The sequence below is a fragment of the Neopsephotus bourkii genome, unplaced genomic scaffold, assembly GCF_033783945.1.
Source record: "Neopsephotus bourkii isolate Nb327-2 ecotype Australia unplaced genomic scaffold, CSIRO-AGI_Nbou_v1 NB_857, whole genome shotgun sequence".
NCBI classification, from domain to species: Eukaryota; Metazoa; Chordata; class Aves; order Psittaciformes; family Psittacidae; genus Neopsephotus; species Neopsephotus bourkii.
The window spans coordinates 339,729-356,428 of record NW_026901353.1 but is presented as its reverse complement, the minus strand read 5'-3'; the positions used below and the strand labels follow the sequence as shown (position 1 = coordinate 356,428).

Below are 16,700 nucleotides of genomic sequence, written 5' to 3'. Positions count from 1 at the left end.
CCCAACCCCGAAGTGGGGGTGTCCAATGGGGACCCCCCCCGTTTGCTAATGGGGAACCCCCATTCCATAGTGGTAAAGCGGTGATTGGGAGCCCGAAGCATCTCCCATTGCTCCCGTTGACATCACCGGGACCCTGCTTTATTATTGCCTCTGATGGGGCAGGGAACGGGAACGGGAACGGGGTCGGGAACGGGATCGGGAACGGGACCGGGAACGGGAGCGGGGTCGGGAACAGGAAGGGGGCCGGGAACGGGTTCGGGAACGGGTTCGGGTTCGGGAACGGGAAGGGGGCCGGGAACGGGGTCGGGAACGGGGTCGGGAACGAGGTCGGGAACGGGAGCGGGGTCGGGAACGGGAGCGGGGTCGGGAACGGGAGCGGGGTCGGGAACGGGAACGCGGTCGGGAACCCGGTCGGGAACGGGAACGGGGTCGGGAACGGGGTCGGGAACGGGAACGGGGTCGGGAACGGCGGCCCCGACCCCTCCGGTTCCCGCTGCGGCTCCTTTAACGCCGTCGCCGTTGACGTTACCGGACGGGAGGGGGGGGGGGAACGGGCACGCCCAGGGCGGAGCGTCCGGAGCCGAGCGACGGCGTTGGCAATGGGGGGCCATGGGGACGGCTACTACGGGAAGCACGGTAGGGAACAGGGGGGGGGTATGGGGGGAACGGGAGGAAACGGGACTGGGGGGGGGGAAACGAAACCGAAAGCGTTCGTTGGTTCCGGGGGGGGCGCCGTGGAGCCGGTGTAACCGGTAGCGCAGCGTGGCTGCGCCGTGCGGAGCGATGGGGCCGAACGCGGTGGGGCCGGGACTTGGCTCCGAGGTGGGGTTGGGGGGGGTCCCTGAATCCCCCCCCAAAACAGCCGGAAGTGGAACCCCCCTAAACCCCCCCCCCCCCCCATCCTGGCTGGGTTCCCACCCTATAAATAAAGCGGGGATGTGGGATCTGGTGCTGGATTCCCAGCATTCCCCCCCCCTTCCCTTCCCCTGCGCTGCTCCAATGGGATCTGGGGGTATCCCAGGGGGGACGCTGATGGGAATGGGTTTTCCAATGGGAAAACCGCTCCGGGGGGAAGCGTTGTGTTCCCTGCTGAGGAGGAGGAGGAGGAGGAGGAGCCCCTTCCTCCCCATCCCACCCCTCAGTGTTCCCATTCCCAATGCGCTTCCCTAGGGACACCACAGAAGTACGACCCGACCTTCAAAGGTCCCATCTACGACAGGTAAAGAGCCCAGGCACCCATTCCTGTTCCTGTTCCCATTCCCATTCCCATTCCCATTCCCGTTCCCGTTCCCGTTCCTGTTCCCATTCCCGTTCCCGTTCCCATTCCCATTCCCGTTCCCGTTCCCATTCCCATTCCCATTCCCATTCCCGTTCCCATTCCCATTCCCAATGCTGCTCTTCCCTATGGCAGGGGCTGCACGGACATCATCTGCTGCATCCTGCTGGTCCTCGCCATCGCAGGCTATGTGGTAGTGGGCATCCTGGGTATGTGGGGGGGGCTGAGCCTCCAAAAGGGATGGGGAGGTCTCCATGGGGAGATGTGGGTCCGAGGCCCATAGGGACGACCATGACCGCCTCTTCTGCCTCCCCACACGCAGCCTGGAGCTATGGGGACCCCCGGAAGGTGATCTACCCCACTGACAGCCGTGGGCAGTTCTGCGGGCAGCAGGGGACACCCAATGAGTACGTGGCTGTGCCCCCTTGGGTACCGCATCCTCAGTGCCCCCCCTTGGGTACCACATCCCCAGTGCCCCCTTGGGTACCGCATCCTCAGTGCCCCCCTTGGGTACCGCATCCCCATTGCCCCCCTTGGGTACCACATCCCCACTGCCCCCTTGGGTACCGCATCCTCAGTGCCCCCCTGGGTACCACATCCCCACTGCCTCCTTTGGGTACCACATCCCCAGTGCCCCCCTTGGGTACCACATCCCCATTGCCCTCCTTGGGTACCACATCCCCACTGCCCCCTTGGGTACCGCATCCCCACTGCCCCCTTCGGGTACCACATCCCCAGTGCCCCCCTTGGGTACCACATCCCCATTGCCCTCCTTGGGTACCACATCCCCACTGCCCCCTTGGGTACCACATCCCCACTGCCTCCTTTGGGTACCACATCCCCAGTGCCCCCCTTGGGTACCACATCCCCATTGCCCTCCTTGGGTACCACATCCCCACTGCCCCCTTGGGTACCACATCCCCACTGCCCCCCTTGGGTACCACATCCCCACTGCCATCTTTGGGTACCACATCCCCAGTGCCCCCTTTGGGTACCACATCCCCACTGCCTCCTTTGGGTACCACATCCCCACTGCCTCCTTTGGGTACCACATATCCATCCCGGGGGGGGTCCGGGCAGTGCATCCCGGCTCTATGTGAGTGCTGCTTTGCTTTGCAGGGGGAAACCTTTCCTCTTCTACTTTGACATCGTGAAGTGCGCCAGCCCCTTGGTGCTGCTGGAGTTCCAGTGCCCGACCACCCAGGTATCGACCCCGCTCCCCAGGGATGCTCCGGCTTCTTGGGATCATGGGATGGCTTGGAAGCATCCTTAAAGCCCATCCGGTTCCATGGGCAGGGATGCCTTGGAAGCATCCTTAAAGCCCATCCGGTTCCATGGGCAGGGATGGCTTGGAAGCATCCTTAAAGCTCATCCGGTTCCATGGGCAGGGATGCCTTGGAAGCATCCTTAAAGCCCATCCGGTTCCATGGGCAGGGATGCCTTGGAAGCATCCTTAAAGCCCATCTGGTTCCATGGGCAGGGATGCCTTGGAAGCATCCTTAAAGCCCATCCGGTTCCATGGGCAGGGATGCCTTGGAAGCATCCTTAAAGCCCATCCGGTTCCATGGGCAGGGATGCCTTGGAAGCATCCTTAAAGCCCATCCGGTTCCATGGGCAGGGATGCCTTGGAAGCATCCTTAAAGCCCATCCGGTTCCATGGGCAGGGATGGATTGGAAGCATCCTTAAAGCCCATCCGGTTCCATGGGCAGGGATGCCTTGGAAGCATCCTTAAAGCCCATCCGGTTCCATGGGCAGGGATGGATTGGAAGCATCCTTAAAGCCCATCTGGTTCCATGGGCAGGGATGGCTTGGAAGCATCCTTAAAGCCCATCCGGTTCCATGGGCAGGGATGCCTCCCATTACAGCAGGTTGCTCTAATGGAGCACCCAAGCCTTCTCCCTTCAACCCATCCCAGTGTCCCACCACCCTCATAGTGATGAACTTCCATGATCCCATCTCCCCTCTGGCAGGTTCAAGCCGTTCCCCTTACCCCATCCCTCCATCCCTGTGTCCAAAGCCCCCCTCCAGGTTCCCTGTAGCCCCTTCAGGCCCTGCAGGGGGATCCGGAGCCCGAGTCCTGCTCTCCCTTTCCAGATCTGTGTCAGGGAATGCCCGGACAGATTCCAGACGTTCCTGGATGCCCACAGCTCACCCCAGGGGCTGGAACACTACCGCAGGTTCTGCGTGCCCGAGTTCACAGCCCTGCAGAAGGTGGGTCCATGGGATGGTGTCAGTGGTCCCATGGGGTCATTCCCACCCAAAGCGCTGACGTCCACCCCATCCATCCCCATCCAGGATCCCATCCAGGTGCTGGCGGACAAGGAATGCCCGGCTGTGCTCATCCCCAGCACCCCACGTAGGTCTGGAGGGTGATGGGGCTGGGATGGGGCTGCTCCAGTGGGGATGAGGCTCCTGGTGGGGGGGTTCCAGGGATGCAGTGGGGGGGTGTGGGTCTGGGAAGGGGTTTGGATCCTTGTTCTGGGGTGGTAGATGGATGATGGATGGATGGATGATGGATGATGGATGGATGATAGATGGATGGATGGATGGATGGATGGATGGATGGGTGGATGATGGATGGATGGATGATGATGGATGGATGATGGATGGGTGATGGATGATGGATAAAGGATGGATGGATGGATAATGGATGCATGATGGATGATGGATGATGGATGGATGGATGATGGATGGATGATGGATGATGGATGGATGGATGATGATGGATGGATGAGGATGGATGATGGACGGATGATGGACGGATGATGATGGATGATGGATGGATGAAGGATGGATGATGGATGGATGGATGGATGGTTGGATGATGGATGGATGATGGATCCATGATGGATCCACGATGGACGGATGGTTGGATGATGCCGCCTTTCCCCCTCTATTCCCAGTGGCGCGCCGATGCTTCCCGGCCATCCAAGCCAAGAAGGGCGTCATCATGGTCGGCAACGAGACCACCTACAACGATGGCCATGGCCAGCGGAGGAACGTCACCGACCTGCTGGAGGGAGCCAAGTGAGTCCACCCCTATGGGCTGAATGGGGTGGGAGCTGGAGGAGCTTTGGGATCCCTTCCATTGTGGTTCTGTGGTGCTTGCAGGAAAGCCAACGTGGTCCTGGAGGCCAGGCAGTTGGCCATGAAGATCTTCGAGGACTACACGGTCTCCTGGTACTGGATCCTCATGTGAGCATGGGATGGGAGATGGTGCGGGATGCTCTGGAGCACCTCATCAGCCATTCCCGTTTCAAAGGCATCCTTAATGGGTTGGGATGGGGCAGGACCGGAGCGGGGCGCCGGTGGGATGCGGTGCTTGATGCCACGCTGCCTTCCTCCCGCAGAGGCCTCGTCATCGCCATGGTGGCCAGCTTGGTCTTCATCGTCCTGCTCCGCTTCCTGGCTGGGATCATGGTGTGGGTGATGATCGTGATGGTGATCCTGGTGCTGGGCTATGGTGAGCGCCTCGGGAGCATCCTCCATGGCATTGGATGCAATGGGAGCATCGGTGTTGGTTGGGGTCAACCGGAGCCCGTTGGCATCTCCGCTTCCCGGTTTTCCATCAGGGATCTTCCACTGTTACATGGAATACAGGAAGCTGAAGGGGGAAGCGGGCTCGGATGTCTCCCTGCAGGACCTGGGCTTTCAGACCGACCTCCGGGTCTACCTGCACCTGCGGCAGACGTGGTTGGCCTTCAGTGAGTGCCCCCCTTCCTCCTCCTCCTCCTCCTCCTTGGGATGCAGGGATGCGCAGTGGTACCCAAGGCGCCCCTTGTCCCCGGCAGTGATCATCCTGAGCATCCTGGAGGTGCTCATCCTGCTGCTGCTCCTCTTCCTGCGCAAGAGGATCCTCATCGCCATCGCGCTCATCCGGGAGGCCAGCAGGTCCGAGGCCGCGGGGATGGGCTCGGGTTCCTCCCACCCCGGAGGGGACTTTGACCAGGGTTGGCCCATGTTCCCGGCAGGGCCGTCGGGCACATCATGACGTCGCTGCTCTTCCCGTTGTGCACCTTCTTCCTCCTCTGCCTCTGCATCGCCTATTGGGCCAGCACCGCCGTGTATCCTTCCCTCTTCCTCCTCCTCTTCCTCCCGGGAGCATCGGGCTGGGATTGACCCCGCATCCCAATGGGGCGGGCTCTGGGATTGAGGTCCGTGCGTTCCTTAGCTCGCCCCACAGCTTCCTGTCCACCTCCAACGAGGCCGTTTACAAGGTGTTCGATGAGGCCACGTGCCCCTTCACCGGCCAGACCTGCAGGCCCGAGGTGCGGGCCTTGGGATGCACACACACACACATGGGTTGGGATCATGGCATCCAATTCCAGACCCCTGGAACACCAGCGCTGCCTTCCATAGGGTGCTCCCATCCCAGTGTCCCATCGTAGCAAGGAGCATCCCAAGATCCCATCTCCATCACCCCTATCAATGGGTCGAAGCCGTTCCCATTGCCCATCCCGCTCTCCTCTACCCCCTTTGCCCCTCTATGGAGGGGATGCCCCCAACCAGAGCTCCACCATCCCCTTCCATGAAGCAGGAAAAGCTCTTCCCAAAGCCAACCCAGTGACCAACCTCTTGTCCTCCTCAGACCTTCAACAGCAGCAACGTCACCAAGCAGTGCCCCGATGCCCAGTGCCTCTTTGCCTTCTATGGGGGGGAGACGTCCTACCACCGGTACCTCATCGCCCTCCAGTTCTTCAACCTCTTCATGTTCTTCTGGCTCGTCAACTTCGTCATCGCCTTGGGCCAAGTGACCTTGGCCGGAGCCTTCGCATCCTATTACTGGGCCTTCAAGAAGCCCGAGGATATCCCCGCGTTCCCACTCTTCTCCGCCTTTGGCCGCGCACTCCGGTAGGGTCCCGCTGGAGGAGGATGAGGATGCTCCTTGAGGGTTGTCCCATTCCCTAAGCAGGGTACGGGGGGGTTCGCACTCAGGTACCACACGGGCTCGTTGGCCTTCGGCTCCCTCATCCTCGCCATCGTCCAAGTCATCAGGGTCACTCTGGAGTACCTGGACCACAGGTTGAAAGGTAGGGAGGGGAGGAGAGGGATGGGTTCCGGGTGCCACGGATGCTCCCATGGCTCCTGGGGACGTTGGGGATCAGCGTTCCAAGGGAGGAGGGGGGTTTTCCATGGAGGATGCTGTAGGGGTGGGATGCGGCTGCTGGACCGATTCCTGCAGTCCTATGGGTGTCCATAGGGAAGTTCAGGCCTGGCTGCAGGGCTCTGCTGGTCCCCCAATGCAATCAGCACAAGTGTGGGACCAAGGGTGTGCACCCATGGGGCTCATCGCAGGGATGGGGAGCATGGGCTGCAGGGGTGGAGGCAGTGATGGGGCAGGTGGATGGGGACCGTGGGATGCAGGGATGGAGGCAGTGATGGGATGCAGGGATGGAGGCAGTGATGGGATGCAGGGATGGAGGCAGTGAGGGGATGCAGGGATGGAGGCAGTGATGGGATGCAGGGATGGAGGCAGTGAGGGGATGCAGGGATGGAGGCAGTGACGGGATGCAGGGATGGAGGCAGTGACGGGATGCAGGGATGGAGGCAGTGACGGGATGCAGGGATGGAGGCAGTGACGGGATGCAGGGATGGAGGCAGTGATGGGATGCAGGGATGGAGGCAGTGATGGGATGCAGGGATGGAGGCAGTGACAGGATGCAGGGATGGAGGCAGTGATGGGATGCAGGGATGGAGGCAGTGATGGGATGCAGGGATGGAGGCAGTGACGGAATGCAGGGATGGAGGCAGTGACGGGATGCAGGGATGGAGGCAGTGATGGGATGCAGGGATGGGACGGGATGCAGGGATGGAGGCAGTGATGGGATGCAGGGATGGAGGCAGTGATGGGATGCAGGGATGGAGGCAGCGATGGGATGCAGGGATGGAGGCAGTGACGGAATGCAGGGATGGAGGCAGTGACGGGATGCAGGGATGGAGGCAGTGACGGGATGCAGGGATGGAGGCAGTGATGGGATGCAGGGATGGAGGCAGTGACAGGATGCAGGGATGGAGGCAGTGATGGGATGCAGGGATGGAGGCAGTGATGGGATGCAGGGATGGAGGCAGTGACGGAATGCAGGGATGGAGGCAGTGACGGGATGCAGGGATGGAGGCAGTGATGGGATGCAGGGATGGGACGGGATGCAGGGATGGAGGCAGTGATGGGATGCAGGGATGGAGGCAGTGATGGGATGCAGGGATGGAGGCAGCGATGGGATGCAGGGATGGAGGCAGTGACGGAATGCAGGGATGGAGGCAGTGACGGGATGCAGGGATGGAGGCAGCGATGGGATGCAGGGATGGAGGCAGTGACGGGATGCAGGGATGGAGGCAGCGATGGGATGCAGGGATGGAGGCCGTGACGGGATGCAGGGATGGAGGCAGCGATGGGATGCAGGGATGGAGGCAGTGACGGAATGCAGGGATGGAGGCAGTGACGGGATGCAGGGATGGAGGCAATGATGGGATGCAGGGATGGAGGCAGTGAGGGGATGCAGGGATGGAGGCAGCGATGGGATGCAGGGATGGAGGCAGTGAGGGGATGCAGGGATGGAGGCAGTGATGGGATGCAGAGATGGAGGCAGTGATGGGATGCAGGGATGGAGGCAGCGATGGGGCATCCAAATGGGGACCATGGAGACCTTGCCCTTGCTCCTGTCTCCTGCTTTGGCTCCTCTCCCAGCCGCAGAGAACAAAGTGGCCAAGTTCCTCCTGAGCTGCCTCAAATGCTGCTTCTGGTGCCTGGAGAAGTTCCTCAAGTTCCTCAACAGAAACGCCTACATCATGGTAAGAGGCTCCAAAGGGTGATGGATACGGGGGGGGGCATCTGAGCATCCTTTGGATGGGGAACCGGATATCCAAGGGTCTGGAATTGGGTGATGCTTCCCCCCCCGCCCTTCCAGATCGCCATCTACGGCACCAACTTCTGCACATCGGCCCGCAACGCCTTCTTCCTGCTGATGAGGAACATCATCCGGTGGGTACCACGGGATGCAGCCCAACGGGAACATCCCGCCTGCATCCCGCCGCTCATCCCGCTCCTCTTCCCAGGGTGGCTGTGCTGGATAAGGTCACGGATTTCCTCTTCTTCCTCGGCAAGCTCCTCATTGTGGGAAGCGTTGGTAAGAGGGGAAGTTGTTCCCTTTCCGCTTCCCAACCCTCGGCTCTGTGCTTCCCATGGGATCGAGCCTTTCTGCCCCCCTTTTGCGCCTTCCCTGCCCGGCATTCCCATGGGATCTCCATCCCTTGCCCCACCAGGAATCCTCGCCTTCTTCTTCTTCACCCATCGGATAAAGCTGGTCCAGGACACGGCACCGGCCCTGAATTACTACTGGGTCCCTATTCTGGTGAGCTCCTTCCTCACCCCATGGGATCAAGCCAAAGGAACACAAAGAGATCCTCAACCCACAGGAAACAACCCCTTTGTCCCCCCCTTCATGCATCGCATTGTCCCCCACCCTCCTTTCCCTTGGGAATGCCGGATCCAGTGGGATCCCCCCTAGGTGGACACCAGGGGCTGATGTGACCCCCTCTTGCAGACGGTGATCGTGGGCTCCTACCTCATTGCCCATGGGTTCTTCAGTGTCTATGGGATGTGCGTGGACACCCTCTTCCTCTGCTTCTGTAAGTGCCATCCCCGTGGCTGCGGGCCTGGAGCTCCCCATTCCCTCGCTTCCCTTCTCCCCCTCTTTTGCCTTGCCCGGCTCCTTCCTTCCCTGTGCCTGTCCCTGGTGCTCCTGCAGCAGCTCTCGGTCTTCCTGCTTCGGGGCTTTGGGGGAACCAGGCTGGGACTAACTTGGACTTCTCCTTCTCTCTTCCCTCTCCTCTTGCTCTCTCTCGCCGTGGTCTCCATGCTCCATCCCTGTGCTTTTCTGTGCTCTCCATCCTCCATCCCTGCCCTTTTCCATGTTCTCCATCCTTCATCCCTGCCCTTTTTTGTGTTCTCCGTCCCTGCCCTTTTCCACATTCTCCATCCTCCATCCCTGCCCTCTTCTATGTTCTCCATCCTCTATCCTTGTCCCTCTCAATGTTCTCCATCATTCATCCCTGCCCTTTTCCATGTTCTCCATCCTTCATCCCTGTCCTTTTCTGCGTTAATCCTCCATCCCTGCCTCTCTCCACTTTCTCCATCCTCCATCCGTCTTCTCCATCCCCCATCCCTGTTCTCCATCCCCCATCCCTGTTCTCCATCCTCCATCCCTGTTCTCCATCCTCCATCCCTGTTCTCCATCCTCCATCCCTGTTCTCCATCCTCCATCCCTGTTCTCCATCCTCCATCCCTGTTCTCCATCCTCCATCCCTGTTCTCCATCCTCCATCCCTGTTCTCCATCCTCCATCCCTCTTCTCCATCCCCTATCCCTGTTCTCCATCCTCCATCCCTGTTCTCCATCCTCCATCCCTGTTCTCCATCCTCCATCCCTCTTCTCCATCCTCCATCCCTGCCTCCCACCCCTTTTCCCTCTTCCCCATCCCGGCCGCTTCTCCCGGGGCCCGTGGCAAGGCGAAGACCTGGAGAGGAACGATGGATCCCCGGAGCGGCCGTTCCTCATGTCCCCTGAGCTCCGCCGGATCCTGCTCAGGGGCAGCCTGGAGCCTTCCCAAAGCCCCGACACCCAGGGCTAAGGAATGGGGGGGGGTCTGCATCCCGTATTCCTATGGGATGTGCTCAGCGCGATCCATAGCTCCCACCCTGCTCCCATTCCCCTATGGGAAGAGCTGTCCATAGGAGGATGCAAAGCTGCTGCTTCCAAGCTTCCGGGCCCTCATCACCGACTCCGTGCCTTGTTCCCATGGGATTGGGAAGCGGAGCCTTCCAGCCCGGAATAGGGTTTTTGCTCCCAGCATCCCAAGTTTGGGATCGTTTCCTTGCCTGTTTGCTGGTGCTGCAGGGCCAGGCCCACACGGATCCCCTCTTCCCAGGCCACGTTCCCATCCCTCCCGCAGCATCCGGAGGTGTTTTCCCAAGGGCTGGAGCTCTGGTGGATGCTTTGGGATGGGTTGAGCCGTGGTCCAGAGCGCTTGGTCCTTATGGCACGGAGCCGGGTCTGGAGCACCGGGATTGCTCCGGAGACGATGGGAACGGCGTTCCCGGCATTCCCAAGGGATCTCCGGTCACTGCTGAACCTTCCTGCTCCCCCCCACCAGATAAACCCACCCCCTCCAACTCTGCTTCCTCCTCCATGCTCTTCCTCATCACCCAATCCCAATAGGATTGGCTTGGAAGGGCCCTCCGAGCTCATCCAATTCCCACCCCCTGGAACACCGGCGACCCCTTCCCATAGGTTGCTCCAAGCCGGATTTGACCAGGGATGGGGCATCCCCACCTTCTCCCAGTGTGGGGAGAACTTGTGCCTCCGACCCCATCCCAACCTCCCCATTGGGAGATTCCCTTCTCCCATCCTTTATCCCAAGCCTTTCTCCGGGTTTCCCATACCTGCTCCATGGTATCCCTATGGGGATAGGCAGGAGCTAAGGGCTCCTCTCCTTCTCAGGCACCAAACCAGCGTCTCAGTGCCTTTAAGGGCTCCTTAATGGGGATGTGGGATCCCCCCCATCCCAACCTATGGGTCTGCCCCCCCCCATGTGTGGGGCAATGGGGGGGGGGTTCTCTTTGCAGTGGAAGACCTGGAGCGGAACGATGGCTCGGCCGAGAAGCCTTATTTCATGTCCCCCGACCTGAAGAAGCTCCTGAAGAAGAGGAACAAAATCCCTCGGGATGCGTAGATCCCCGTCCCATCCCGCTCTTCCCATCCCTATCCTTGGAATGAACCCGGAATTCCCATCTTTAACGGGGGGGTCGCTGTGGGATGGATGCTCCTCAAGATGCCACCTGAAACCCTTGGGGATGCCAAGCCAAGAGCATCAATGGTCCAGCCCAAGCACGGCGCTGCTGGACCGAGTTCCGGCTCCCGATGGAGTCAATCCATGGGAATCCAGCTGGGATTGGTGCTTCCCATTGGGATTGGCTCTTCCCATTGGGATTGGCGCTTCCCATTGGGATTGGTGCTTCCCATTGGGATTGGCGCTTCCCATTGGGATTGGTTCTGCCCATTGGGATTGATGCTTCCCATTGGGATTGGTTCTTCCCACTGGGATTGGCGCTTCCCATTGGGATTGGCGCTTCCCATTGGGATTGGCGCTTCCCATTGGGATTGGCGCTTCCCATTGGGATTGGCGCTTCCCATTGGGATTTCTCTGCAGCCACCCCCAAGTCTTGTGTTGCCGGTGGGGATTCCTCACCAGGAGGAGCAGACCCCGTGGAGATCCCTTCGCTTCCCTGCTGCACCCCTTTAGATGAGGAATCCTGATGGGAATATCCCCGGGAATGCTGGAGGTGGATGGGAAAGCCGCCTCCTTTAGCACTGATCCCTTCCCATTCCCACTCCTGATCCTGTAGAGCAAAGCCTGCCCCATCTGCGACCGGATGCTCGGGGATGGGCGCTGGGAGATGCTGGTGTTTGTCCCGCTGCTTTTTTGGGGTCGGATCGGGGGATTTTAAGCAAACCAAATGCCAAAAAATGAGCTTGGCCTCTTTGTAGGTCTCTTTTAGGGGGTTTTGTCGCTGATTCTCAACTGGTTTTGGGGTGGTTTTGGGGTGTTTTGTGTCGATTTGGAGCTGTTGCAGCCCCGTTTCCTTGGAGAGCTTGGAATCTCCACCCGAGAGCCATGGAATGGGTTGGAAAGGAGCTGGAGATCGGGCCATGGGCAGGGATGGCTTCCACTAGGGCCAAGCTGGCCTAGGGAAGAGCCAAAAGGGATAGGGAAAGGCAATGGGAGAGCCAAAAGGGATAGGGAAAGGCAATGGGAGAGCCAAAAGGGATAGGGAAAGGTAATGGGAGAGCCAAAAGGGATAGGGAAAGGCAATGGAAGAGCCAAAAGGGATAGGGAAAGGCAATGGAAGAGCCAAAAGGGATAGGGAAAGGCAATGGGAAGAGCCAAAAGGGATAGGGAAAGGCAATGGGAAGAGCCAAAAGGGATAGGGAAAGGCAGTGGAAGAGCCAAAAGGGATAGGGAAAGGCAATGGGAAGAGCTAAACCAAGGAGAATCCTCTTCGTTTGGGATAAAAGTGGGACTAACAAAGGGAATAACAACAGGGCTCCATTCAAGTCTATTGCAGGCTGATCCCTAAGGAATGCCATTGGGTTCCTTCCCTTCCTGGCATTTGCATCCCAGACACTTTGGGGCTGGAAAGGCCATCAGGAAGGGCAGGGGATGATCCAGAGCCCCTTGGCATCAGGGTCTGGAATTGCCCATGGTGTGGTTTAAGGCATCCATGGCTCCGGGATGCAACTCCTGTCCTTGTGTTCCCGTCTTCTGGGCCTCATCCCATGGGGATGCTCGGGAATGGCGGAACTCCATGGGAAAAGGGCAGGGCTGATGTTCTCCATAATAAATTCCTTCTTTTCTAATGGATCTCTGAGCTCGAGGCTCCGTTCATTGGCATTGGGCATCCCTCAGTACTCGGGATCAGTGCGCTCCAATGGGAGTTTTAATGGAGCATCCGGATGCTTCCATTCGTTTAGGTTCATCTTCCCCTGAAGCCAAAGGGATCCAGGGATGCTCATCCCGGTGCCTGCTCCTTCATCCCATCCCCACCCCTCCCTGAGCCAGGTCCCATCCCCCTGCAGCATTCCAGGATGAGGGAAGAGCGGCTGGAGGCTGCTCATGGGAAAGGAGAGGGATTGAGGGAGCTGAGCAGGAGCTTGGAGCCGAGGATCCCGGCTGCATCCTGCATAGGCAGCAGGGACAGGGCAGGGATTGTCCCCCTGGAATGGGCACCGGGGAGGCTGCACCTCACTGCACTGATCCCGTATGGGACCAATCCCATATGGGTCCGATCCTGTATGGAACTGATCCTGTATGGGACTGATCCCATATGGATTCGATCCTGTATGGAACCGATCCTGTATGGGACTGATCCCATATGGATCCGATCCTGTATGGATCTAATCCCATATGGAAATGACCCTATATGGATCCAATGCCATATAGAACCGACCCCTTATGGATCCAATCCTGTATGGAACTGACTCTGTATGGATCTGATCCTGTATGGAACCGATCCCGTATGGGACCGATCCTGTACGGAACCAACCCTGTATAGATCTAATCCTGTATGAAACCGATCCTGTATGGATCCGATCCTATATGGAACCGATCCTGTACGGAACCGATCCCGTATGGAACCAACCCTGTATGGATCTGATCCTGTATGGAACCAACCCCATATGGATCCAATCCTGTATGGAACCGATCCCGTATGGATCTGATCCTGCATGGAACTGATCCCGTATGGAACCGACCCAGTACGGGACCGATCCCGTATGGATCCGATCCTGTATGGAACTGATCCCGTATGGAAACGCCCCCGTATGGAACAGACCCCATACGGGACCGATCCCGTAGGGAACGGGTCCCTCCTCTCTGTCCCCGCCCCTTTCCTCTATCCCCGCCCCTTCCCCTCTGACTCCTCCCCTTCCCTCCACGCTCCCCCATTGGCTGCCCCTTCACTCTCCACGTGACCCCCTTCTCCCCCCACACAACCCCACGCAGGCCACGCCCCCCGCGCTGCAGTCTCGCGCCTCACGCTCTCCCGCGCGCGCGCAGCGGCCCCCCCCCCTTTCCCCTCACTCCCCCCCCCTCCCCCCCGCCCTCCCCTCAGGTCCCGGTTCCGGGTCCCGGTCCCGGTCCGGGCCCCGCCGATCACGGAGCGGCCTCGGTGCCCCGGTAGGGACACAGCGGGGGGGGGGGACGGGATACCGGAAACAAAGGGGGGGGGTTAACGGAGCCGCGGGGAGGGGGGCGGTGACCCGGCCCCTTCCCTCCTCCTCCTCCTCCTCCTCCCATTGTGCTGAGGAGACAAGATGGCGGCGGGCGGCCGCGGTGAGCGCGGGGGGCCTGAGGTGGTGCTGGGGGGTGGGGTCCCCGCCGCACCGGGGGGGTTCGGTTACGGTTGGGGGGGGGAAGGAGGGGGGGGATCGCCGTGATCACCCCCCCCTCCCGTCCGGTTTCGGCTTTGCCGCCGCTTTGTTATCGCAAATGGCGGCAGCGGAGGAAGGGGGGGGGGTCTCAGGGACGCGCGCGGCCCGGGGTAGGCCCAGCCCGCCCCCCCTGCGTTGTCCCGTTCCGTTCGGTGCGATAATCGCGATAGTAGCAGCCCCCCCTCCTCCCCCCGTTGTCCCGTTCCATTGGGAATAGAGTAAAAAAAAAAGGGGGATAATGGCGATAATCGGGATAATGGTGGTAATCGCGACAGTAGCAGCCGCCCCTCCCCGTTTTCCCGTTCCATCGGGAATGGGGTGGAAAAGGGGGTGATAATCGCGATAGTAGCAACCCCCCCATTCTCCCCCCGTTGTCCCGTTCCATTGGGAATGGGGTGGAAAAGGGGGTGATAATCGCGATAGTAGCAGCAACCCCTCTCCCCCAGTTGTCCCGTTCTTTGGGAACGGGGTGGGAAAGGGGGAGGGGGGCTAAGATAATAGCGATAATCGCGATAACGGCGATAATAGCGATGCTTTCCCCTTCCCCGCGGCTTTTGTTCGCTGCTGGGAGCGGGAGGGAAGCGCGCGGCTCGTTCCCCATTCCCAACGGTGCTTCCCTGTGTCCATCCCGCCCCTTCTCCGGTTGAATCCAGTTATCCCAGCCCCAACGAGGGGTTTGCCTGCATCCCAAGGCTTGGATGGGGTGGGAATCCCGACATTCCAGAGAGCGGGAGCAGGGATGGAGCCTAGGGATGGAGTCTATGGATGGAGCCTATCCATGCCTTTATCCATGCCTTTATCCATGGGTGTATCCATGGCTCTTCCCCCCATAAGAGGCATGGATCCTGCTGCAGGGATCCCGGGAAGAGCCTCCTTGGGATCCCTTTGCATTCCCAAGCCTCTCGGGGCAGGTGATGGAGCGCACGCAGTCTCCATGGCACGGGGTTGGGAAGCATCCTCGGGATGGGGGGGGGGGGGTCCATCCTGGAGCCATTCCTCATGGAATGCGTTTGGGAACGCCGCGTTCCCGTTTTCCTGTGCTCCTTCGAGGGGGATTATTCCGGTATCTTGGATACCTGTGGCTGTACGTGGGGTTTATGTCACCTCAAACATGGAAGATCACCTCTTCTGTCCAAGCTTTCCATAGCAGGGACCGTAACATCCATCCAGAGCTCTCCTTGGGAGCGAATCCCATTCCAGAAGGCAGGATTGGGAATGGTGGGATCACCGCTGTGTTCCCAATGGAGCAAACCCGGTGCTGGGGCTTCATCCAGCCTCAGGTCCTGGGGCTTCTGCTTCCATTGTGTAAAGGCTTTGAAGCGGGGCTTGAGGAACTCTGGGAATTCCAGGGGAATGCCAGGGGTTGGGATCAGCCCTGTGTGGCCACAGGGACAGGGACCCCAAGCATCACCTTCATTGGAGAGACCGGGAAGCGGTCCCATCGCCACCGAGCTGGGCTTTCCTTTCCATTCAAAGCCCCCATTCCCATTCCTCATTCCATGTGGGCAGGATTCCAGGCAGGATTTGAGGAGGGGAACCCCCCCCCCCCCTTATCCCTTTACTGAGGCCATTGGGATGTGTTTGGCCTCAATTGACTCCAGCTGCTGCTTCCGTAGCATTGGCATTGGAGCCATTTGGGAATACTGTGTCCCTAAGGAAAAGACCATTCCCATTTTCCTGTGCTCCTTAGAGGGGGATTATTCCGGTATCTTGGATATCTATGGCTGTACGTGTGGGTTGTGTCATTCCAGGCTGTGGGGCAGGATTTGAGGAAGGGAGAACCCCCCCCCCCCTTATCCCTTCACTGAAGCCATTGGGATGTGTTTGTCTTCTGCAGCCCTTTACCTGTTGCTCGGCTCTTCCCAACAGGGGGAGCATCCATCGGGATGCAGGAAGGAATGGAGTTGTCCCGTTGCAGCTTCCTCCTCTCCGTGCCCTGCATCCGTGGCACAAGCCCTGTTTAAGGGTCTGTAGAGCATCGCTGGTATCATTTGATATCAGTTATATAGGGAAGCACTGCTTTGATCCCGTACTGAGGGCTCCTTGTTCAGGAAGGGGCAGTTGTCCCCTTTGCTGCATGCACTCCATGTGGAAAGGAATGAGCAGGAGCTTGGGAAAACCCCCTTTGAATGGGAAAACCACTTGGGAAGCAGGAGCTAAATGGAAAGGATTAGGGAATATGGAACAGTGGGGTGGCTGCGACCTCACTGCAGGCGCCAGGAGGAGGAACCTAGGCTGGGCTCCTGTTCCCAGGCATTCCCTAAACCACCTTCCCGTTGCTTCCAGATTACGGGAATCTGGGCTCCTGGTCCTGCCTTTTCAGTGGAAGAATCTAAACCGAGCCCATTCAGAACGCTGGGAAGGCCGTTCCCAAGGCAAAATGGTAAGAGGGGAACCGGGAAGCTTTGGGGATGGAGATTCCCCCCCCGCGACCTCTTC

At 59.6% G+C, this 16,700-nt stretch overlaps 1 protein-coding gene across 3 annotated transcripts; it reads left to right on the top strand.

Annotated features, from left to right (window-relative positions):
- The first annotated feature begins 549 nt into the window (after nucleotides 1–549).
- Nucleotides 550–11,084, top strand: SLC44A2 (solute carrier family 44 member 2 (CTL2 blood group)). 3 transcript variants are annotated; one of them, XM_061356538.1, is made up of 22 exons: nucleotides 550–636; nucleotides 1,171–1,219; nucleotides 1,412–1,485; nucleotides 1,599–1,683; nucleotides 2,396–2,480; nucleotides 3,372–3,488; nucleotides 3,573–3,633; nucleotides 4,181–4,304; nucleotides 4,389–4,472; nucleotides 4,628–4,740; nucleotides 4,850–4,981; nucleotides 5,069–5,168; nucleotides 5,249–5,341; nucleotides 5,461–5,545; nucleotides 5,866–6,128; nucleotides 6,213–6,307; nucleotides 7,963–8,066; nucleotides 8,183–8,256; nucleotides 8,331–8,401; nucleotides 8,538–8,626; nucleotides 8,819–8,903; nucleotides 10,898–11,084. In XM_061356538.1, exons 1-22 carry the CDS (start codon nucleotides 600–602, stop codon nucleotides 11,002–11,004), a joined length of 2,127 nt encoding a protein of 708 aa, XP_061212522.1. In that variant the 5' UTR covers nucleotides 550–599; the 3' UTR covers nucleotides 11,005–11,084. The 3 variants fall into 3 exon arrangements, with proteins under 3 accessions (XP_061212522.1, XP_061212521.1, XP_061212523.1); XM_061356537.1 differs by lacking the exon at nucleotides 10,898–11,084 and adding an exon at nucleotides 9,782–9,914; XM_061356539.1 differs by lacking the exons at nucleotides 550–636; nucleotides 1,171–1,219; nucleotides 1,412–1,485; nucleotides 3,573–3,633; nucleotides 10,898–11,084 and adding an exon at nucleotides 9,782–9,907 and having other exon boundaries at nucleotides 1,645–1,683.
- The last annotated feature ends 5,616 nt before the right edge of the window (nucleotides 11,085–16,700 follow it).

What these genes read in the sequence shown, in the direction of transcription:
- SLC44A2 (XM_061356537.1), top strand. Translation starts at nt 600, where the DNA reads ATGGGGGGCCATGGGGACGGCTACTACGGGAAGCACG. An exon ending in TATTGGGCCAGCACCGCCGT is followed by an intron (nt 5,342 to 5,460) that starts GTATCCTTCCCT and finishes CTCGCCCCACAG; the next exon opens with CTTCCTGTCCACCTCCAACG. An exon ending in CCTCATTGTGGGAAGCGTTG is followed by an intron (nt 8,402 to 8,537) that starts GTAAGAGGGGAA and finishes TTGCCCCACCAG; the next exon opens with GAATCCTCGCCTTCTTCTTC.